Source organism: Staurois parvus, unplaced genomic scaffold, assembly GCF_062004578.1.
Source record: "Staurois parvus isolate SC_StPar_1 unplaced genomic scaffold, SC_StPar_1.0 ptg000401l, whole genome shotgun sequence".
Classification (NCBI taxonomy): domain Eukaryota; kingdom Metazoa; phylum Chordata; class Amphibia; order Anura; family Ranidae; genus Staurois; species Staurois parvus.
In genome coordinates, this window is record NW_028318197.1 from 2,341,204 (window position 1) to 2,366,641 (window position 25,438).

Below are 25,438 nucleotides of genomic sequence, written 5' to 3' on the forward strand. Positions count from 1 at the left end.
CCTGGCACCGACCGACCTCTGAGCAACAGATTATCTAGATAGCCTATGACCAACAATCCGCTCCCCCTTCCCCTCCCCAGCCTCCCGAGTTCTGAGCAGCCCCAACACCGGAGCAAGATTTTTTGTGAAAACTGTGGGAGCCGTGGCCAGCCCAAACGGTAGTGCTATTAACTGGAAATGAATATCGGCACATGTAAGTATGTGTTCTTGATGTCTATGGACGCTAAAAAATCTCCTTGCTATAAAGAGGCCACTACTGACCAACCTAATTCCATATGAAAAGACTGGACATTTAGCAACTGATTTAGCCCCTTGAGGTCCAAAATGGGACTTACCTCCCCATTTGGCTTTGGGACTGTGAACAGGTTTGAATAAAACCCCTGAAACCTTTTGTCTGCTGGAACCTCCGTGATTACCCCCTGAGACAATAGGCGATCGAGTGTCTGTAAAAAAAACTCTTCTCTTCTCTGGATTCATTGGTATATTTGATTTTGGAAACTGGGGAGGGGAAAGACCTGAAATTCTAGTCTGTATCCCAGAGAAGTAGTGGAAATGACCCACTTGTCTTGGATTAGAGCCATCCAGACAGCAACAAAATTCAAAAGCTTTCTCCCCCACCCGAACGAGTGGGGGTGCCCCTTCACAAGGAGACGAATTTTGAATCTGCCGTGGATTACTTCTGCATCCAGGGCCTCCTCAGGTTTTAAACCTGAGTTCTACCCCTGGAGGCTGGGACCTGTGTGCAGTGAAACGACTGCCTGGTAGATGAGGGGCCAGCAACCAAAGCCCCTGACACCTCAAAAGAAGGGTTTTTGGATTTCCTTTTAAAGGGTAGAATAGAACTCTTTCCCCTTGAACTCTTTTGGATATATTTATCCAAATCTTCCCCAAACAGCCCGTCTCCATGAAAGGAAAAACCTGCCAACAATTTTTTGCATGGCAGCTCTGCCGACTAACTTTTCATTCTCAAAATCCTACACGTGTACTGATAAGAGGGCCAAGCGAGAAATTTGCTGAATTGAATCCTTAAGAGCATCAACCGCAAAACATAAAGGATGTGGAACATCCTCCAAATCCATGGCCGAGTATTCCCCCTGCACCAACGGTCTTCCAAGCAGTCGTTTGACATGGTCAGAAAGACTCTGGCAAATGCCAGTAGCAGCCGCTGCTGGCTGTGCAGCAGAACATGCCAGAGAGGAGGAGACCCTAAGGAGAGACTCCAGCTTCTTATCTGCTGGATCATTGAAAACCTGGACATTATCCACAGGGCATGTTCAAGATTTATTCAGGGATGAAACGGCTGCATCCACTACAGGCATACCCCATTTCTTAAAAAAACTTCTCTTCCATGGGGCACAAAGAAGAAAACCTCTTTGGTGGAACAAAAACCCTGTCTGGGTGAACCCAGTTAGCATACATAACTTGCTCCAGAAGAGAATGCACCAGAAAGGCCTGAGTACTCTGTGGAGGCTTCAAAGAGCCCAGAGAAGAATAAGTAACCTCAGAGGTTACTATCGGAGGTAGCTTGAATCCCAGATCATACCATATCAGTGAGGTCCTGGACTAATAACCTATGAGATTGGGAGGCAGAGACCACCTGCTTCTCCTCAGGCTGTGACCCCCCAGATAGAGACTCTACAGCTTGACCTTCCTCCAGCTCTTCCTCATTCTCCTGTTCCAGGATCGAAGGTTCAAGTGATGGGGATCTCTCACGCTTCTTAGTCCCCTGAGAAACTGATGCAATCATCCCAGCGATCTTTTCCTCTAATTCCACTAAGGCTGAAGCCAGATCATCCTTGGTTACATATGCCGAGGCAGATACCCCAGTAGTAGCTGCAATGACAGATAAATGCAGTGACTCAGACTGCCCAGTCACTTCTGGCCTCTGAGGAGTGGATACTACAGTGGACATTCGACTAGGTTCCTTAAGACCTGGCGACGGCACATTAGTGACCCTTCGTGTTGTGCCTCCCCCACTCCGCTTTCTGTAAGACATTACTTCAGATAGCATAAAAACCTGTGCACCTCCACTAGTAAACACAGACCACAAGATACAGCTATGCAAGTAGTGTGCTGAAGAAAAACACTCAATACAAAATGCTGACCTTATGAGCCACCAAGGGTGGCTCCTGACTGACTGGCCAACACTTCCCCCTCAGAGGTGTACTCACATGTCCCACTGAATAGCCTGCTCTGTATCCCGGCCACAGGAATCCCTCAGTGGCAGCAACAGCAGCCCACGTGTGCCCAGGCCTCCTAGTATATAAATATGGCTGACTTCCTTTTACGGCCGCTACTGCGCATGCCCGCTGAATGCGCTCGCACCCCACCATGCACGCGCCTCATAGCCAATGGCCGGCTGCACTCCTGGGGATCACAATGCTCCCTCTAGTGGCTCTCAACAGAACACTAGGCAAGCATTCTGGGCAAAAAATGCCATGAGCACTCCCCCTGGTGGAAACGTCTGCCAAACAATATCTCTCCTTTTTCCCTCCAAGTTTGAGCTTAGTTTTTCTTTTTTTTTTCTCATAAAAAGAAAAAAGAGATATCTTACCAGTCCCATCGCAGGTCGCGGACTTCCACCAGGCACCAACCTTTACCCATTACTGCGGGCATTGTCATACAGACCTTCAAGGACCCAGTCCCCATAATGTGGGGCCACTGCCTCACACCCATATAGCACCTCTCTGAAAAGTGCCTTGGACAGATTTAAAAACTGCACAGGGTTACATCTATGTGGGGTCCAGCGCCATAAGGCTGCATTACAGGCAAAACCCAGAGGATTCTTCTCCGAATCCAGTGAGTCTGGGGTACCATCCATTTTAGCTCGCAGCTTTCTGAATGGATCCGACTAAAGTCCATGATTCTCAAAGGAACCATACTGAAACTTAAGTATGCTCCAGGAGCATAAGCATCCCTTTCAGTGACCATCCACCTTATAAACACTGGAGAAAAAACTGAAGTACTTCCTGTGTAGGAGGAGTTATATAGGAGTGGACTTCCTCTCTGATTGGTCGGCCAGTGTCCATTCACCTATAGGTTTCCTATAACCCACAAAGTCATGAATAGCCTGCTCTGTGTACGATAAAGAAACGGAATATATAAATGGAAATCCTACATATACAGAACTGTATACCCTCAGTTGATCAAGGAGAAGGTAGAAAACCCTTATAAAACATGGTCTACTTTGCCCAACAGGGGAAAAACTCATTCCTGATCCCTTAAGACAATCAGATATTTCCTGGATCAACAATCTCTGGTGTTATTACTTATAAATGTTAATATTCAGTTATATTCTGTGCATTTAGGAATGTTTTAAACAATAGCTGAGCTGGCTAGAACTAGTTCATGACAGAGTCTATTTCACATTTTCACACTTCTCACACTCATACATGTAGGTAACATTTCTCCAGAGGCAAAGAGCACTCTCTTTTCCTTTTCAATTACTTTAAAGTGAATACTTTTTCACTAAGTTCACCATATGAACAATGTATGTATTTATACATGGTGATCATATCCCCTTTAATCCTCTTCCTAAGGGTAAATTAACTAATTTCAGTCAACTTAACTTAAAGTGTTACTAAACCCACAACAGTAAAATCAGTTTGTATATGCAGTAAAGCATGCTTATTATACTTACTGTGAAACCTAAGGGGTTAATCCTCTGCATTGTGTAAAAACAGGCTTTGATCATGACCTCTCTGATCCTCCCCTTCTTCCAGTGCCCCCCCCCCCTCTTATCTCCTGATAAGACATATCGTGAGGAGTCACACATGCTCAGTTGTTGTGTATTGCTAGAAAAGTTTTATTTTTTCCTGGGAGGTTGCATGTGATCAGCACAGCGCCAATCAGCACTGTCCAGACAGAGGTCAGGGTCCTGCATCCTCCTAAAGCAAAATGAAAATTCCTCCTACAAGCTTTAACACGTGCTCTGCTGGGCACTGATAGAAGTCACAAGACTGCTATATACTGCTGATGAGAAAAGGTATGTAGCAGTTTATAGTTACTAAAATAATTGCACTTCCATTTTCTGTGTACTGTGGGAGAGCAGATATAGTGTGTGCAGGGTCCTGGGTTTAGTAACACTTTAATTTCTGAGGTCCTCCAAGCCTCTTTTCAGTTTGGTTGTCATTCTCTGTGCTCTCTCCAGTTCCCCAATATCTTTTTTGTGAGCTGGTGCCCGAAACTGAACTGCATATTCCAGATGAAGTCTTACTAATGCTTTGAAAAGGGAGAACATTGTGTCCCCCTGTCTCTGGACTCTATACCTCTTTTAATATGAGAAATTATTTCCTTGCTGTAGAAACTGCGGTTTGGCTATGCATGCTGGGCATGTTATTGGGTTCATGAATTACTTATACACCCAGATCCTCCTTAAGAACTTTATTCCACTACAAAGCTTGGTAAACATCTGCAAACACAAAAGTGGTACTTTTAATTCCAAAGTTGGTATAATTAATACATATGTTAACAAGTATGAGTTCACACTGAACTTACATTGGCAAGAACTACAGAGTAACATGATTTGGGAATACCTATGTGTGGTCAAGCAGCGGGAAAGCGAATATAATAATTGTGTGTATTTTTAGTGGGATCACCAGCAGGAAGAAGGATGTCCTGATTCCTCTATATAGAACTTTAGTGAGACCTCATTTAGAATATTGTGTCCAACAAAAATGGTGAAAGGTCCGGGGGATTAAACAAATCAGGAGAAACTTCAGACACTTAATCTTTGAGGAAATAAGGTATATGATTGAAGAGTTTAAATACATTAAGGGTGTGATTGAGGCTGGAGGAGGAGGGCATTATTTTCAATATGAAGCCAAAATCAAGAACACAGGGACATAACTTCAAACTAGTAGGAGGAACGTCCAAAACTAATCATAGAAAGTATTATTTTACTGAAAGATTAGTTGATGCTTGGAATAAACTTGCAGCAGAAATAGTCAGTCAACATTAAGTGGATTCAAACATACTTTGAATAAACATGGATTTATACAACAAAAAAGTTCTAAATACATTTTTAAAAAATTTTAAATGGCAGATTCGATGGACTATTTGGTCTTTGTCTGTCATCACTCTTTTTTTCCTATAATCTTTAAAAGAGAAGTTTGGGATTTAGCAAAAAAAAAAAAAAAAGATACTCACCTAGGTGGATGCAGCATCGTATCAATGGCTCTGCGCTAGGAATTGGGTGATAAGACTGCTAATTGACCAGTTCTCAGCACTCTATGAGCAGAGAGATGGGGACTGTCAGTTTCCAGCTCTCTGCTTTGCCCCTCCAGCACTCACTGGAATGCTGAGCTGTTGAGGGGAGCTGCTGGCTCGGGTTCTCAGCGGCTTGCTAAGAGGCTGAGCCAGCTGCCAGATCAGGGTTATGCGTGGATCCCGACCATATGGTCAGGATCTTTTCAGAGCCTGGACTGGGTTTGTGACGTCAACCGTTACTGGGCTTCAGCCCACTGTAGGATGGAAACAGGTCACAGAAGTAAATGCACTCCTTTGATCCATAGGAGAAATATAGCCAAAATAGCTTTAGTTATGCTTCTCTGTGTCAAACTGCGTCAAATGCTTACATCCCTCTAAAAGGAAAGCAGGTTGATTTGACAACTTGTGTACTTTGTGAGTCCATGCTGACTATTGCTTACAATATCGTTTCCTAACAAACATTCTTCTATGTGGTTCCTTATCCATCTCTCAAGCATCTTCCCGACTATAGATAGACTATACATCATGCCTTTTACTTTGCAAAACCCATTGCACCGCTGATATAAATCTTGGAGTCCGTTAAAGCATTGTACCCTGTCTTCCTATGGCAGAAGCTTTACTTCCTTAATAACCCAGAAAACAAGGTGTTTGTTTCAAGTAATAGGTTTTAATGGACACCATTTATTTTTGCTAAGATGCCAAACTTTGCAGCCGGAACTGTTAGTGCATGTCTAGCCAAAACATTTTTCTTCGTTTTTAGATGGAGAGGAGAAAGGTTCAAGGCTCTCTTAGGGCTCATGTACACTGCAGCTGATAAACTGACGTTCAGGAGCTGTTCAGTGTTTTTTTTTTCAGCAGCCCCTGTACTCTCCCTAATGTTTTCCTATGTGCCCATGTACATTATGTCGTTTACAGGCAGTTGAGTTTACAGTCGTTTTTTTTAACGCACCAAACTTGCGTTCAGGAGTAGATTTTACGTGCGTTTTAAATGGCAAATGCTTGTAAACGTGGTTAACCGCGTTTAGAAGCGTTTTTTAACTGTTCCATATCCAGATGCTGTCCAGAGCCTTTTTTCATTATCAGAAATGCATGCAAAGTGTTTTCCATGTATTCACATGGACCCAGTACACCAGCGCAGTCAGTTCCAGGTTTCGCACAAAGGAAAAAATGGTAGAACGTGCTGCATTATGCTCATGATGGGATCCATAGTGAATACAACCAGAAAAGACAGGTCATCTCAACAAATACTGCTCTCTCTGCTTCTGCTCTCTCTATTTCTCTCAAAATGTCTGAAATAGGTAATTATTTACTATTTTTCAGTGCATTCTGGGCATTTTGGAAGGTCTCCTGAGGTTATCTTAAAAAAACACTTCTAAACACAAACACGCATAAAGGTGGTATGCAAACGCAGCTAAACTTAAGTTTTTTAACCTACGTTCTCCAGCAGTCAGTTTCCATCGTTTAGAAGAGTTTTTCAAATGCCTCGTGTACATGAGCCCTTAGCAAGATTTCCCTTACTTCCTGTCCCACTGACAACCTTTTACCAGACAGTAAGGTGAACTTTCCAGCTGCCATACAGAGAGAGAAAACCAAATATTTTCTTTAGCAATGTAGGGGAAGACTAGAACACTTGTCAGATTTGTATTTCTGTATGTGTTCCTGTTGCAGATTTTCTCTCGCTTCCTGTCTGGTGTAACTGTTGCCAGCATAACAGGCATTCAGGAGAATTCTCTCTAACGGAGCATTAAAAACTGGAAATTAATTTTAATCCTTCCTTTATTTCTAAAAAAACCCCCCAAAAAACCTAAAAAACTGTTTTTGGTTTGATATATACTTTAATATATAGTGTAGCTCTATAACAATGTTACCATCTGTTTATCTTCCAGCTATTTAACCCTGTAAGGGATCAAAGGGAAAGTAGGCAGAGCAATTCACCCCTGTTTAGCTATGGACTAAAGCTATTAGGACAACCAACAAGAGTTGAGAGATTCAATCCTGCTGGCAAATTGTATATCCATCTCTTATAGATGGAAGTATCTAGCACAGCTTTTCTTAGGAAGCTTTCTGAATGGCACCTATTTAGGCTGCATTTGTTACCTTAACTTGCACTTGTCCATCAGCAGAAAGAAAATCAGCAGTTCTTAGGGACCCATACCCTGTGCCCTGCTATGAAGCGTAAACTAAATACAAATAAATGCACCTCTATGACAGTCTAAAAAAAGCACCACATCCAGGAACAATGTGATACGCAAGCCTCATAAAGTAAAATGTGGTGGGGATGGCCAAATTGTGCTAACAGAGGGAAGGGCTTAAAGTGGCATATTTAAATAAAACATAAGGCTTCTCACTATATACATGGCAAACATATGCCACAGTCCTTGTACCAAAAGTATGCTTTATTATTGTTTTACAGGTAAGAGTTTCACAGACACACATAAACCTTGGTACAAACAATTTTTTTTTTAAAATGGAAACACTTTATTCAGAAATATTTACTTTGCAGCATATTGTACATAGCGCAGTGGTCAGGAGTGTGTAAAACACAGTGAAGTGATCAGAAGTGTGTAACACGCAGTGCAGTGGTCAGGAGTGTGTACTACGCAGTGCAGTGGTCAGGAGTGTGTAACACACGCAGTGCAGTGGTCCGGAGTGTGTAACACACAGTGAAGTGGTCAGGAGTGTGTAACACACACAGTGAAGTGGTCAGGAGTGTGTAGCACACAGTGCAGTGGTCAGGAGTGTGTAGCACACAGTGCAGTGGTCAGGAGTGTGTAGCACACAGTGCAGTGGTCAGGAGTGTGTAGCACACAGTGCAGTGGTCAGGAGTGTGTAGCACACAGTGCAGTGGTCAGGAGTGTGTAGCACACAGTGCAGTGGTCAGGAGTGTGTAGCACACAGTGCAGTGGTCAGGAGTGTGTAACACACGCAGTGCAGTGGTCAGGAGTGTGTAACACACGCAGTGCAGTGGTCAGGAGTGTGTAACACACGCAGTGCAGTGGTCAGGAGTGTGTAACACACAGTGTGCAGGGGTTAGAAGTGTGTAACCTATTGTGAGCAGAGGTCAGTATGTATCAGGAGTATGCAACAAGGAAGAGTATTTAAAGTGTTAAACTATTTAAAGTGATACTAAACGTAAAAATGTTTACCTTAAGGCATTGCTTGCATTAAGGTAAAAAACATTTTCTATTTGTCTGTGCTCCCCCTTCCCTGTGTGAAGGGGAAGAGAGGGAAGAAAAGATCAGTACTGTGCACAGCTGCATCTCTTCTCCCCTCTCTTCCTGTTCACACAGGGTCTTGAACAGCAGTAGGAGCCATTGACTCTTGCTGCTGTCAAACAAATGTACCTAAGTGGAAGTTGGGGGCACTAAGTCACGCTGTGTACGTCTATAAAGCGCTGCTCTGTAGACACACAGGTCGGGAGTGTGCATGCAACATGTGTCCCCATAGCAAACAGCTTGTTATGGGGGACACAAAAAAAGAAGAGGAGGAGCCAAGATCGCCTGCGGGGGACCTGAGAAGAGGAGGATCGGAGCCGGTCTGTGCAATAGGGGGAGATTGTACCATGCAGAGTGCAGGGTTCAGAAGTACATAATGCACAGAGTGAAGATGTTGGAAGTACATAATCCACAGAGTGGAGGGGTCAGAAGTATATAATACACAGAGGGCAGGTGTCAGAATTCCATAATGCATAGGTAGCAGTGGTCCAGAAGTGAAATCCGTAGAGTGCAGTGGTTTGATATAAATAACGCACATAGTACAAGGGTTGGAATTATGTAGGGTACAGAGTATAACAGTCAGAATGATATAAAGCACAAAGTGCAGTGGTCAAGAGCGTGTAAAGTACAAAGTGCATACTATAGAGCAGTCAGGAATATGACACAACGTATGTGCAGGAGTCAGGAGCGTGTAACGCACCGAGTGCAGGGGTCAGGAGCATTTATCACACAGAGTATAGGGGCTAGGAGCGTGTAATGCACAGAGTGCAGCTGTCAGAAGCATGTATCTCACAGAGTGCAGGGGTATGTAATGCACAAAGTGCAGGGGTTAGGGGAGTGTGACACAAAGAACTTGGGGAACAAGAGCAGGTAATGCACAGATTTTAAAATAAATTTACTTTTAAGCCTCCTCCCCCAGAACAAATAAAAAAATAAACGTATACTAGACTGAAGGGGTCAGAACTATGTAAGGCACAGAATGCAGCAATCAGGAATGAGAAGCCCACAGAGTGCAGGAGTGTATAATGCACAAAATACATGGTCAGGAGTGTGTAATGCACTTGGAGGTGGAGCTTCGAGTTCTCTCACCTCTGCAATTGCCTCTGTATCTGAGCTCTGATAAGTAGCCAGTTGGCTAGCTGCTGAGTCAGTCTTCTAAGCTGTTAAATAATAAGACAATTGACAGTGGATGCAGTGCCAGAACCCTGGACAGCAAGCAATGCGGGGCATAATCCCCATGTGGCTGATGCCTATTCTTTAGTCATTGCCTTTTGCTCATAACTAATGCCAATGACATAGTATTACCAATAACCCATTAGCTTCATTTTAAACAAACCTGAAGTTTCATCACCATGAATCAGTAAAGCATCTCTGACATAAAACCCTTGACCTGATTTACTACTCACTTTTGTACTTTCGCTTTTCATGCCTTATTAACAGGATGCTGCAGAATACAGATCCTTCTCAGAATGCACTTCACAGTGCTAGACAGCCAATCAATAGAACCATTTTCCAACTTGAATACAGCTGTTAAGGTCTGGACTTGTTAACCATTATAAATGCCAAATATGGAAACTTTGGTTAGGAGTAGCCACACCTTACTAGCACTTATATTCTGCCAACTGTTTAATTATGGATCATTGGCAACATTTACTAGACTGTTTTTGTTCATTTTATGATATAAAAGAAGGTATAAAATCTTTGCACTTTCGTTTAAGGCTTTTTTGATAAATGTCTATTTTTTGTAAAAAATTAAGACTTATCAAAGAAACGATCATTTGCTTGTTCAAACAGGAAACTCATCAAGACCTAGCCAACAGAAAAGGTCTTCACGTTGTGGAGTTTAGAGAAGAATGTGGTCCCCTCCCTAGAATTGTAGCTGCACCTCATGGATCCCTTTCAACAGTTCCCGAACCTGAAGGAGATCTACAAGACACACCACTAGACTGGGATGATGTTAAAGTGACCCAGGGAATAAAACGCTCTGCCTGGTCAAATGTGAAGAGGACGGTTTTGTGAAGATCTAGAAAAAATGTGACTGACTGCAAGGGAAACATATCCAGCCTCTGTTATTCACTTTCTTTGTCTATGTGATTATTGTTAACTGACTCTTAGATGTGTGGCTCACATTACAAAAGGACACACTGCTGAAACATTATGACAAAGCTGCCACCATAAAGTCACGGCAAAGAAATATAAGGCCCATAACATGTCCTTCATATGAAAAAAATGTGTAAAGTGCTCAACATGTATGGTTTATATGTCCAAAGAATGTCACTAAAAAATAAAGCTAATTAATTTATACTTGGCATCTCTTTGTATAATTTGGTCATGGTTTATATATATTTACAAAATTGTACTATTTTTCATTACACAATTTTGCTTTCACCATTGTTGACTTGTCAGCAGTGCACATATACATGGTTGGCACACCACTGATGCATCACCATCTCAACTATAGACAGTACAAAAAAAATCTTACTTTTCAGAAACATAATATGAAGCACACTGTTTATATGGTAATGCAACGTACACATGATTGTACACATTATGCACTTGGTTGAGATTTCTAAAGCCCCTGTGCAGATTCTGACTTTTTAACAAATTTTAGGTTTAAACATGCCTTTTCAGTGCTCAGGACTGATGATAAGCACCAATGATGCATTGTAGGATGATGCCTACCTAATTTCCCTTACCTTGTAAATATTTCAAGGCAATCAGTGCGGTTAGTGAGATGAATTTACCAAGTTATTTATAATCTGCCACCTTATGGTGCCAGCTACCCAGTAATTAGTTTACACATTCTTTCCCATGTAGGCTCAACACCATGTCAGAGCATGGAGTAAATTTGCTGGATCTCTTAACTCAAGCTTGCTTCTCTGTTCAACTGCCAGGTACAAAGTAAAAACAAGAGACAGAGGGTGCATGAGCATAGCGCATTACCTCAATGGTGATTTTATTAATAATAAAAAGTGTAGATGTATACTCACAAACAACACAAGTAAAAGGCATATCATACTCCATAGTGAGCATGGAACACCTGGCAGACAGTCTCATGTTCATTATAGAGTATGATATAACTTTTGACTTGTGTTGTTTGTAAGTATACATCCACTCTTTTTATTATTAATAAAATCACCATGCGCTAGGCTGGTGCACCCTCTGTCTCTTGTTTTTGCAGTTCGTTTTATGAATTTCCCTGGCCTGTTGAGAGGGCAGCAAAGTCGGTGCTTTTGTTAGATCAGTTGAAGAGAACTCACTGTTTGCCTGTCAATGCACTTCTGTCAAGCGCAGGGGATTATTCTTTGTTCAACTAAGAGCAAAAAGTAGAACCAGATACAGTCATGGCCAAAAATATTGGCACCCCTGCACATCTGTCAGATAATGCACCACTTCGCTCAGAAAATTGTTGCAACTACAAATGTTTAGGCCTTCTCATGTTTATTTCTTTTGTTTGTTTTGGTATGACACAAAAAAGTGGAAAAAACATTCTGACACATTCCATGCAAAACTTCAATACTGGACAAAATTATTAGCACCCTCAATTTAATATTTGGCAGCACACCCCTTGGAAAACAAAACTGAAATCAATTACTTGCTGTAACCGTTAATGAGTTTTACACCTCTCTACTGGATTTTTGGACCACTCTTCTTTCGTCAACTGCTCCAGGTCTCTCAAATTGGAAGGGTTTCTTTTCCCAACTGCTGTTTTGAGATTTCTCCACAGGTGCTCTATGGGATTGAGATCTGAACTCATTGCTGGTCAGTTCAGTACTCTCCAGCACTTTGTCTGAAACCATTTCTGGGTGTTTTTTGATGGGTTCTTTGAGTCATTGTCCTGCTGTAATACCCATGACCTCTGTCAGAGACCCAACTTTCTGACACTGGGCCCTACATTGCACCCCAGAATTCTTTGGTAGTCTTCAGATTTTATAACGCCATGCACACGGTCAAGACATCTAGTGCCTGAAGCAGCAAAGCAACCCCAAAACATCAGTGAATTTCCACCATGTTTGACTGTAGGGACTGCATTCTTTTCTTCATTGCTTTTTCTGAAAACAGAATGATGGGCTTTACCAAAAAGCTGTAATTTTGTTTCATTTGTACACAGCACATTCCCCCAAAAGGGTTTTGGATTCCTCAGGTAAGTTTTGGCTCGCTCCCACCTGGGTTTTTTCTGTTTCTGTATCAGCAGTGGGGTCCTCCTGGGCCTTCTACCATAGTGTCCCTTTACATTCAGATGACAATGTAAAGGACAAGCTGACACAGTTGTACCTGTCAGAACTTTAGCTCTGAGAAAATAATCAGTATATAATTTATGAAAACAGATCTGCAATTAAGGAGATTCCCTACTGATTTTCACAAATCGACTGATAATCCAAGCTCTTTATTTGCGCTAATTTGAAGAAGAAATAAAAAGCAATAATGTGCAAAAATATATATTAATAAAATTCACTGCAAAATGGTAATGAAATATAATAGGTGATGATAAATAATAATTCACAATGGCAGTACAATGATCTGATCCAAAATAATGGTTAGAAATTCAAACCAGCAGTTACTTTTAAATATTAATGAATTAGAACCAACTGTCAAGAAATTGAAGCTCAACGAGTACCTTTGCCATGAATTGGTTTGGAATACCATACACAGGCCAATCCAAACAGCTTAGGATCTATCTGAGATCAATATCAACTGTTGTCTACTTTGTCATACTGTATATACCCAACTAAACCATTGACTAGAAGCTAAAATTAGCTTTGGGGATATTCGAAATAAAATCTTTCCCCACAGAGAATTGAAATGAAAATAGTTTATACTGCAGTTAAGATTATTTCACATCAACTCCCATGGTAAACATAACCGTTATCCGACTAAACAATTTAGCTGGAGATATAAGGCTAGTACAAGTTAGCTGAAGAAAATGAAAGTTATAGTTACCAATATGGACTCTATGGTGTCAGTGATGTCAGCTCACTTCAGGGTCTGTCTGTTGTCCCTTGTCTCCTGTCACCTTTTATGATTTGTTGTCCCTTTTTTTTGTGTCCGCTTTGTCTCCTACTTTTATCCCCACAAAAAACCTAGGTGGGCAAAGCTTATCTCGCCTAAAAATGAAGTCAGACTAGGTGTCAGTTTCTCTACTAATCGATTTCAATTACCTGAAGTGGTCAGTATAGGATTAGGAATGATTTGGGGGTTTTCTGACACCCCTTCTGTGTCATATCAAAAGTTGACCTTTAACCCACAGCTAGTAAGAAAACTCTAAATAATGAGATAATATTTCTTTTAACAGAATTGGTCAAACATGCTGGGACTAATGTCACTGAAAATAATGTATTATCTAAGTGATTCTGTAGAGAAAAAAAAATCTATACATCTTAGACATTTGTTGAGATAGTACTGAGGTTTCTTATTATCTCACACCTTCTGTAGAATTCAGACATTATACCATAATGAACTCAAACTTTATTATTTATAATGAAAACATAATATCCACATTATACCAATATATTAATTGTGGAAAAACAATTAATACAGATAAAATATATATGTATATGGAACTAGAATATAGTAATATAAAACCTGAATTACTTAAGTAAGCAAGTATTCACTTCATGCAATACTAATAATAATACAATTGACATTTTTGGTTAAAATATTCCTGTCAAATAATAATAACACCATATGCAATGTAAAGTGTAACATGCACTCTTTTTCCAGAGGTTCATGGAGAAATACATCATTGTGAACAATTCTTTTGAACTTTGTTCAATCTAGACATGGACTCATCCATTTATCTTTGAACTTGGTATCATGTCTAGTCTCTATCTTGTAGCTGTCTGATACCACCATACCTCCCCCCAAATGTATAACCTGGAAACATAAGCTGTAACGACTTTGGAATGTTTGCTCCTAAGGTTTGTGTTCAGACATCATGAAAATAGAATATGAAGAACAAAATGGCTTCCAGCATGCCCATGTAGAAATAATACATGGTTTAATTTCGTGAGGCCTTCTGGTTTAATTCCATGAGTCCAGAATATCCAACAACCCTGTGCCTGAAGGTCAGCTTGAATTTGTCTAGAAGTTGATCAAGGTTCTTTAGCCACCATTCGAACAATCCTTTGTTGCACTCTTTGATCAATTTTTCTCTTTTGTCCACATCCAGGGAGATTAGCTACAGTGCCGTGGACTGTAAACATCTTGACAATGTTGCACACAGTGGACACAGGAACATTCAGATCTCAGGAGATGGACTTGTAACCTTGAGATTTTCCATGTTTTTCCACAATTTTTGTTCTGAAATGCTCATACAATTCTTTGCTGCTTTTTCTCTTCTCCATGCTCCATGTGGCACACTAGAGACATGCAACAAAAAGGTTGTCAATTTTTCACCATTTAAACTGATTGCCGGTGTGATTTTTATATTGTCAGCACCTGTTAATTGATACAGGTCAATTTAATAACAAATTACAGGAGCATCACAAACTTGGAATGCAATTATTTGTTACAATTTTGAGGATGCCAATAATTTTGTCCAGTTCATTTTTGGCGTTTTACATAGAATGTGTCAGATTTGGCTTTTTATTTCTCCACTTTTTTTGTGTCATACCAATACAAACAAAAGAAATAAACATGAGAATGCCTAAACATTTGTAATTTGCAACAATTTTCTGGGCAAAATGCCGCATTATCTGGTATAAATGCAGGGGTGCCAATATTTTTGGCCATGACTGTATGTCCCACTGTGGGGAACATGTGATTCCCCTTCCCATTAGGCACACAGTGATATTAGAGGAGGACAGGACAGAGAGAGTCTTCATCCCTGTCGCTAAGTTTAAAGTGTTTCTAAAGGCTTGATCTTTTTTTTTTTTTAAATAATAAAACGCATTATACTTACCAGTCCTGATTCTCCTCTTCTTGGGTCCCCCACGGTGCTTCTGGCCCCTCCCCCTTGCTGAGTGCCCCCAGAGCAAGCTGCTGGCTCTGGGGGCACTTGTGCATGTTCGCTCCCAAGCCACCTATGAGACACACAGAAAGTAGCTCAGTCCCAGCCCCTGCTTTGTCCAAACCGGTAGTGATTGACAGCACTAATGGCTTCCACTGCTGTGTCTCAGCCAATGAGGTAAGAGTGACCCGGGAGAGCTCTGCTCTCATGCACATCGCAGAGTTGAGGCTCAGGTAAGTATTGGGGAGCTGCGGGGGGAGCTGCACTCTGAAGGTTTTTTACCTTTATGCATAGAATGCATGAAGGTAAAAACCTTCAGCCTTTAGAGCCTCTTTAGCTTTGGATGAAGCTTACACAGGGCTTCCTCTCTTCACTCCTGATGACAGAGTGATGGAGTATTGAAAGGAAAACAACCAAGGAAGAAAATCATAGGCATCTCATGGGACTGCTATTTAAGTCAACTTGTTGCTTTTCCTTCATATGAGGTTTTTATTTTTTTTTTTTCTTTCATTGGATAGAGCAAATCACATGTCTGTAAGCCATGCTTGTACTACTGTGACTGCATGTACCGTATTTTTCGCTCCATAAGACGCACTTTTTTCTCCCAAAAAAAGGGGGGAAAATGTCAGTGCGTCTTATGGAGCGAATATGGAGCGGTCGGTCCGGTATTTCCACTGCCGCCGTGTCAGAATACCGGGCCGGCCGCTCAGCTCTACAGCGGGACCTTATAGAGATGACTGCTACCTTTGGGGAGGGAGGGGGAGCGGGTACCTGAATTTGACAGGTACCCGCTCCCACTTCCGTGGAGTTGTTCTTTCATCTTACCCGTTCCTCTATCCAGCGGCGCGGTCTTCCAGGCTTCTGTAGTGTGGGCATGACAGCCGGGTGCCAAGTGCGCATGCGCAAGAAGTGGTGCTTTTTGTGAATGGTAAGGCGGCACCTGGGACACATGACAGATCCCAGAAGCCGCCGGACCAATCACAAAGCGCAAGTGCTTCTCACTCATGCGCACTGGGCACCCGGCTGTCACGCCGAGCGCCATTACAGAAGCCGGGAAGACAGCACGCGGCTGGATAGAGGAACAGGTAAGATGAAAGAACAACTCCGCGGAAGTGGGAGCGGGTACCTGTCAAATTCAGGTACCCGCTCCCCCCCCTCCCCAAAGGTCAGCAGTCATCTCCTGTACTATCCGCAGTCTCTGGTCATCCCTGTGCTGTCCGCAGTCTCTGGTCATCCCTGTGCTGTCCGCAGTCTCTGGTCATCCCTGTGCTGTGTCCGCAGTCTCTGGTCATCCCTGTACTGTGTCCGCAGTCTCTGGTCATCCCTGTACTGTGTCCGCAGTCTCTGGTCATCCCTGTACTGTGTCCGCAGTCTCTGGTCATCCCTGTACTGTGTCCGCAGTCTCTGGTCATCCCTGTACTGTGTCCGCAGTCTCTGGTCATCTCCTGTACTGTGTCCGCAGTCTCTGGTCATCTCCTGTACTGTGTCCGCAGTCTCTGGTCATCTCCTGTACTATGTCTGCAGTCCATTAGTTCAGAATTTTTTTTTCCTGTTTTCTGCCTCTAAAACCTAGGTGCGTCTTATGGTCAGGTGCGTCTTATGGAGCGAAAAATACAGTAATCTGTATGTCTGGTAAACCTAATGGCGCAGTCACTGGTTTTACCAGACATACAGATTACATGTTAGCCACTGGACACTTTGTAGTTTAGCAAGATTTACCTCCATTTTTCATTTTTGGTTGTAACATGACAAAATGTGGAAAATTTCAAGGAGTATAAATACTTTTTCAAGGCGCTGTACCAAAGATGGGGCATTGGTCACTCTCACTGACGCCAGGACATTTTCTGTTCCCATGAGTCACAGTCCTGCCTCACTAAAGTCTGAAGGACAGTAAACTGGTCCTTTGTTTAGAAAGTTTGGAGAACCCTGCAATAGGTACTACTTTAGTGTAAGCTATGTTGATTAATACAGGCATACACTATATTGTCAAATGTATTGGGACACCCCTCAAAATTATTTGATTTAGGTGTTCCAATCAGCTCCATAGCCACAGGTGTATAAAATCAAGCACCTAGGCATGCAGACTACCATAAGACAAACAAACGAAACCAGCTCTCAAATCTTCATGCAGACTATAGGAAATAGAGAATGCCAAGCGGAGAGGTGCTGCACTTCAAAGCTCGGGAAATCTGGACACTGGTGAACAAAAAGAGACAAGGGCGCACTTTCATTGTGCATTACCGTGGTGACGGCTCTGAGGAAGGGGGTTCATCTCCCGAAACGCGTCAGCTCATCCTTATCAAGGGCACAGCATTGCATCTGCTGTCATTGCAGACAACACTTTCTGCTTTTATTTCCGTTGGTTTGTGAGTATACATCCATTTGTTTATTCAATAAATACATGGGTCACCATGGTAATGCACGATGAGAGTGCGCCCTTGTCTGTTTTTGTTCATGCAGACTACCTTGATAGGTTGCCACCTGTGCAATAAGTCCATTCGTAAAATTTCCTTGCTACTAAATATTCCACGGTCAACTGTTAGTGGTGTTATAACAAAATGGAAGCTACTGGGAATAAAAGCAACTCACCCACGAAGTGGTAGGCCACCTAAAATGACAGAGCGGGGTGAGCACATGCTGAAGCACAGAAGTCGCCAACTGTCTGCAGAGTCAATAGCTAAAGACCTCCAAACTTCATGTGGCCTTCAGATTAGCACAACAACAGTACATAGAGAGCTTCATGGAATGGGTTTCCATGACCGAGCAGCTGCATCCAAGCCTTACATCACCAAGTGCAACGTAAAGTGTTGGATGCCGTGATGTAAGGTACACCGCCACTGGACTCTAGAGCAATGGAGACGTGTTCTCTGGAGTGACGAATCACGCTTCTCTGTCTGGCAATCCGATGGACGTGTCTGGGTTTGGCAGTTTCCAGAAGAATGCTACTTGCCTGACTACACTGTGCCAAGTATGTTTGGTGAAGGGGGGATTGTGGTGTGGGGTTGTTCTTCAGGGGTTGGACTTGGCCCCTTAGTTCTAGTGAAGGGAACCCTTAAGACATCAGCATACCAAGACATATTGGACAATTTCATTCTCCCAACTTTGTGGGAACAGTTTGGAGATGGTCCCTTCCTGTTCCAGCATGGCTGCGTGCCAGTGCACAAAGCAAGGTCTTTAAAGACCTGTACAACTGATAGAACACCTTTGGGATGAATTAGAGCGGAGACTGCGAGTCAGGCCTTCTCGTCTCACATCAGTGCCTGACCTCACAAATGCACTTCTGGAAGTATGGTCAAACATTCCCATAGACTCACTCCTGAACCTTATGGACAGCCTTCCCAGGAGACTTGAAGCTGTTCTAGCTGTAAAAGTTGGGCCAACTCAATATTGAACCCTACAGACTAGGGCTACTTTCACATTGAGTAGTTTTTGAAGCGTTTTTGCTTTAAAAGCACCTAAAAAGCTCAAGAAAAACGCTTCCCTGCGTATGTAAATGTATATCTATGAATGTTTTTACACAAAGGAGTTGCTCTTGCAGTGCAGTGTAAAAATTCCTGCTTGCGGCATCTTTGGGGCATGTTTGGTGAGTTAAAAAAAGCCCCAAAAACACCTCTTCCCATTGAAATCAATGGAAAACCCTGAAAAGCACCTAAAAGCTTCTGAAAAGCATTTTCAGTGCAGTTTTTAAGTCACGTGTCCTTTAAAAATGCTCAGAAAGCACGGTAGAAACGCCAATGCTTTTTTGCTGTGTTTTTGGGGCAGATCAGTGTGAAAGTAGCCTAAGACTGGGATGCCATGTGTGTGTGTAAAGGCAGGAGTACCTATACTTTTGGCTATATAATGTATATTGGGTCCAGAGTTGTAAACTAAGTCTATATGTGTAGGAAATTTTATTTCAGGTTTTATGACTTTTTAAACAAAGATATTAATAAAACATATGTTCTAACTAATAGCTTGAATTAGCTTTGACCCTAAGTAGAACCTGAAAAGTTCCAGTATTTTTTCTTGTGTATAGTACCGGTAATTAAAGTGGTTGTAAAGGCTCAAGGTTTTTTACTTCCATGCATTCTGTCTAGGTTCACACATCTGCGGTGCGGAACACTGCATGTCATTCACAAAGGAATCGCACCATATTCCTGTGTAAATCACATGCAATGTCTGTCCAGTGCGATTTGAGCCATACATTTTGTAAACATTCCCATGTCAGAAGTTTGTGTTAAAACCTGAGGCACACTGTATGGCACTGCACAGGTTAATGCATGACCTCTGTCTTTAGTCTTAGAAACAATATTTCCTGTAAAGAAATTATATATATCACACAATCCCTGGGTCTTTCAGTCTAGTGCTCTGCTGGTGATAGCTAAACAGTAATTTGATTTGCAACAGACACAAATGGGCAGAGCAATTAACAGGGAGCTCACCATGTTGGAAGAGATGAGTTTCATCACACTGGCACTCCCACATTCGTGATGCAACACAGAGGAAATGTCAAGGCATGCACTGGATGCTCTGTGGCCCAGAACCATATATTACCTGTTCCTGGGAACAAGCTAGGTTAATACATGAACATTGGGGAATCAGAACAGCCATGACACTACAAACTGCAGTCACAATATGTGAGCCCATCATTACACGGTAAGGCAAGCAAACAACACAGGGAATATAACTGCACTAATACTTATGCAATGAAAGCATTTGAAGGTGTACAATGTCTTTAGGCTGGAAACTCACTTATTGCAAAGTTTAAATCGGATGTGGAAGGCACACTTTCCTTTGTGTGAGTCTAAGAGCTTTCCCCAGCAGTTTCTTCACAGGGTGGAACCTGTTTTTTGTGGTTGGGTCTAGACCAACACTTCCTCTTACTGCTATCAAGGGTCAGATCTCTGCCTTTCTGTTTTATTTCTGAGACTGTTCCTACTTCCTAATTAAGGGCTTTTTGCAGGCAGTCTTCCATGTGGTTTCTGCCCCCCCCCCCCCCCAAATCCAACTCTCTTTGACAGTGCAGGATTTTAATCTAGTTTTTTTAGTTTTTCAGAAGTGCCCATTTTGAATCTATCAGAGTGATTCCTCTTTCTACTCTGTTCTCTGTGTTGTGTTTCTGGTAGCCACCCACCTGACTAGGCAACTGTTTGAGCTAGCAGCATTATCACCTAAGGAAGTCTTTCGGGTCTCATCCAGGACAGAAGCCAGGGTTTTTTCTATCCCAAGATAATCTCATTCTTACATTTTGACGAGGACATTATTCTTCTATCCCTCTTTCCGGCTACCCAAAAAAATAAATGTTCCTGCATGGTTTGCATGTGGTTCGGGCTATGCATGTCTATCTTATTTGCCACTGCTTCTTTCTGCGAAACTGATTCCTTTTTATTATACCAGATGGTCCCAGTAAGGTTCATGGTCCAAAGGATCATGTTCTCCCTTTTCTACTTGAGGCTCATGTCACTAAGTAGGGCAATGAGCATCTTTTGGACTTTTCAGCATCAGGGCTCTGTTTACCAGATTTGCAAAGTTTATTTTCACATTTCCAAAGTTCTACCAGGTGTACATTTCTGCCTTATCTGATGCACTTTAGCTATAAGGTCCTTCAGGGGGCTCTATGAGTTGCAGGTATTCCTCATCTCTTTGGTTTATGTTAGACTTCTTACCAGTTGTTTTTCTGTTTTGTCTACCCCTCTGGGATTGCTGTTGGACATCTGACAAGTTTAAGACTTGCTGTGTCCTTCAATGGAGGAGAAAGAAAATAGGATTTTTGTACAGTACTTTTTGTACTGAAAGTTTCTTTTCAGGGAGTCCATTTAGGGGACACAGGTATTGCCAATTTGTGTTTATGATCATGTTCTTGGTAGAGCTTTGCTACTAAACTGAGGGTATGCTGGTAGTGGAATGGCTGGCCTACAGCTTTATGTTTGCCAATGTCTAATCTTGCTGTGGGTGGCAGTATAATCCAAAGGTCTAAAATTTCCTGTGTCCCTCAATGGGTTCCAAGAAAAGGATCTTACGGTGATTACACAAAATCCTATTATTTATGCCCATTAGGTGTGCTGCCTTTTACCATAAGGTATCTTTAGTTTGCCTTCATCAAATCCTAGTTTTTGCAATAAGCAAGCTACCATGAATTTATATTGCTATGTATCTCATCTTCTGAATTTGTTTGCAAAAGAAAAACCCAAGGTTATCATTTTCTTTGTTAACAGAAGCCTGCACACCCTCCCTGAATCGATTCAAAAGCTGTAAATTAAAAACCACATCTTTTAAATTTTAAACTACTGATGAACAATCATGGCTTCTAAATTGCTTCTGCTGCACTTTCAATGCAGAAATGAATATTGTCGCATTATAAAAGTTAATGAGTCTGGAAAAAATGTTTCCACAGCCATAAATTAAAGTTGCTGGATGCTATGTGCTAGCGGTGTAATGCGGATGAAAAATTATTACTTATTGGCTATCATGACATCTGCTTTGCAGTACTTGGAGCAAAACTCAGAGGGAAGCACTGAGCTCTACTCGTAACTATGATTAATGGTGGACCTTCTGATATAGCTGGAAGGCGTTTTGATTAAATCAGCAAGTCTGCCTAATTGTTCTCACTACAGCGTTGAGATTTCTACTTGCACATGTATTGTAGAACACAGATTAGTCCTAGGCAAAGATATTTGCTTTCACCATTCATTTACAATCATTATATATTTATAAAGTATATCATAACGCCAAAATGTTAAGTTTTGTTTTAGATAGAGTCGGTTAGAAAGCCAGACCTCTACGTCTAGTAGAGGTCACATGATCCAAAGTCACTGAGGTCTTTGGTAGATTGGGAATATTGCTGTGAGAAGTCTCCCTGGAGTGAAATAAGAACACCTTGGACTTTCTGCCATATGGAGATTATTGAAGGTGGAGAAGCTACTTTTCATTCTGGAGGGGATCTCTATTGAGGATCGATTGCTGTATTGATGTTATATCACTGCGCATGTTGACCAACCTTTCTTTCAAATTGTCTGGTAAGAGGCCAATCTACTTTGGGTGTATGGTGACGGCTTTTTGGATCGACCGTTTTCCTTTATGCACCTGCTTCCATTCATTTGGGAACATACATGGATTTTATTGTATGTAAAGTGACATAAGATCATTATATAACTAGCGCTGCATTTATTAATTTACAATTATTTATTGTCACTGTGCCAATATGAAAATTATATATGATTTGTTGATGTTTCTGCATTAGTCAGGCTTTTACACAAATTACTATATGAATGTCCAGATATGGTTTGTTAGGTGCAAAGTCCTCAGATATGAGCATTGCGTGCATTAATTGTAAGCCAGGCAGGAGTTAAGGGAAGGCTCATAAAAAGTTTTGACTCTAATGCAAAGACATTTCTAAAAATAAAATTCACAAGCTTGGTTTAGATCCACACATCCTCTTTAAAGGAGAAGTATAGCCAAAGCTTTTTTTTTTTGTTATACTTCTCCTATGGATTATAGGAGTGCAGTTAGTTTTGCACATCTGTGGCCCGTTTTCAGCCTACAGCTGGCTGAAACCTACTGTTGGCTGACTTCATAGAGCTAGTTCGGGCTCTAGAAACAACCTGATCATATGGTCGGGATCCACCCAGGAGTGTGAACTGACAGCTGGCTCAGCCAGAGAGCTTGAGCCCGTCATTCCTGCCCCATCCACAGCCTATGGAGCACTGGAGGGGCAGATCAGGGAGCCAGGGACTGAGAGTCACGGCTCTCTGTTCAGAGTGGAAGGGGAGAACTGAGTCATGGTGTTTGATCATTCGGTTCTCAGTGCAGAGCTGGCGGGGGACAGATGCAGCATTGGATCGATGCTTCATCCACCTAGCTGAGTACGTTTCTGTTTTTGTTTTTTTTTCTCTTTTAAAGGAAACCTGTACTGAAAAAATATGTCAACTGTCATTGCTGACCTCTGCTATTGAAAATGCTAGCTGCCTGTTTGTCATGCTGATCCAAAGGCTTCAAGTATAACTGCAAATTTGTCCTCAAGAATGAAAAAAAATATTCTTCCAGTTCCTCCTTATCTTTCTGAAAGTAAACATGTCATCTAAATGACTTTAATTATTTCTTGCCAACACTCGCCCTTACAGAGAGACATTTTGATTGTTTCTCATGGCTTTTCATTATTTTGTCTATGCAGTAATTCATATTCTCTTAAGAAAAAGAAAAAAAAAGCTTGTTTTTTTTTGGCCATGACCATAAAAAATAATTTCAAACAATATATGCAAAACCAAGCTACATTCCCTTTAAAACTGTGGGGACCTTACGTAAATATTTTCATAATTAGGAAAAAAGAAATATCCCTTCCTTTTTGTAGCATCCAAAAATGATAGCTGTGTTTTAAATCTAAAATGTACATGCACATAGATCTACTCATACAGACATTCTGTACTGTCTTGTGTTACAAATGCATTTGTGTGTATGGAAATAAAAGCTATTAGAAGGATTTTGAGCTTTGTTGACTTTTTTTCAACACACTGCTATTATTTTGAACACAACGGTATATCCTAAACTCATTATTTCTATAGCCTACTGTTTTGAACAAGTTTAATATAGAGGTGTTAATAAAGAATTGTGTTCCTTGCATTATTATTCTATACTGTTGAAATATGTCTGAACCCAGAGTGTCAGAGGTGGCAGGGGGCTTGCAAGATCAGGGCAACCACTGGGGACAAGCATTAGCAAGCGGCCCCTGCGGGGATGTTATATAGACATATATATATATATAACATATATATATACACACACACAGTTTATATCTATTTATGGTAAGGGGGGCATGCTCAATTGGAATTGGCAGAGGTAAGCCATGCATGAGAGAGTGGCACCTGGGAGTCCACACGGGATAGTCTTGGGCTTGTTTTCAGCAATTCAGCAAACACATATAGGTGAAACTCGAAAAATTAGAATATGGTGCAAAAGTTCATTTATTTAAGTAATGCAACTTAAAAGGTGAAACTAATATATGAGATAGACTCATTACATGCAAAGCAAGATAGTTCAAGCCGTGATTTGTCATAATTGTGATGATTATGGCTTACAGCTCATGAAAACCCCAAATCCACAATCTCAGAAAATTAGAATATTACATGCAATCAATAAAACAAGGATTGTACATAGAACAATATCGGACCTCTGAAAAGTACAAGCATGCATATGTACTCAGTACTTGGTTTGGGCCCCTTTTGCAGCAATTACTGCCTCAATGCGGCGTGGCATGGAAGCTATCAGCCTGTGGCACTGCTGAGGTGTTATGGAAACCAGGATGCTTCAATAGCGGCCTTCAGCTCTTCTGCATTGTTCAGTCTCATGTCTCTCATCTTTCTCTTGGCAATGCCCCATAGATTCTCTATGGGGTTCAGATCAAGTGAGTTTGCTGGCCAATCAAGCACAGTAATCCCACAGTCATTGAACCAGGTTTTGGTGCTTTTGGCAGTGTGGGCAGGTACCAAGTCCTGCTGGAAAATGAAGTCCGCATCCCCATAAAGCTCGTCTGTGGAAGGAAGCATGAAGTGCTCCAAAATCTCCTGGTAGACGGCTGCGTTGACCCTGGACTTAATTAAGCACCAACACCAGCAGATGACATGGCTCCCCAAATCAACACAGACTGTGGAAACTTCACACTGGACTTCAAGCACCTTGCAGTGTGTGCCTCTCCATTCTTCCTCCATACTCTGGGTCCTTGGTTTCCAAATGAGATGGCCACTCCGCAACTTCCGGTCTACGTCCGACATCACGTCTGATGTCACTACTGACGCGTTTCGTCACTTCCAACTTCATCAAAGGATCAGGGTAACAAATGGGGAATGGATTAATTATCGTGCACAAAAAGAATCGAACAAAGAAGGATTTATTCATCACTTTGGGAGTTATTTGTTTAAAGACGCTGTGAGAGACTTTTTTTGTTTGAACTTTTGAGGAGAAAGTGGTACTTTGGTGTCTAGGGTTGATACAATTGCAGCTCTTAGGGGATACCGATTGTTTAGATTTATGCTGCCTACCACTGCTGCTGCTGGCAAGGCCAATCTCCGGCATGTGTAAAACCCAAACAATTTTT

General features: G+C 41.7%; 1 protein-coding gene across 1 annotated transcript in view; it reads left to right on the top strand.

Annotated features, from left to right (window-relative positions):
* MRPS5 (mitochondrial ribosomal protein S5) overlaps positions 1-10,727 on the top strand; it is a 150,116-nt gene extending 139,389 nt beyond the window's left edge. Inside the window, exon 11 of the mRNA XM_089686502.1 lies at positions 10,218-10,727. Within this exon, the coding sequence (XP_089542628.1) occupies positions 10,218-10,442 (225 nt within the window). The 3' untranslated portion in view covers positions 10,443-10,727. The remainder of the gene's footprint in view (positions 1-10,217) is intronic.
* Positions 10,728-25,438: the final 14,711 nt, after the last annotated feature.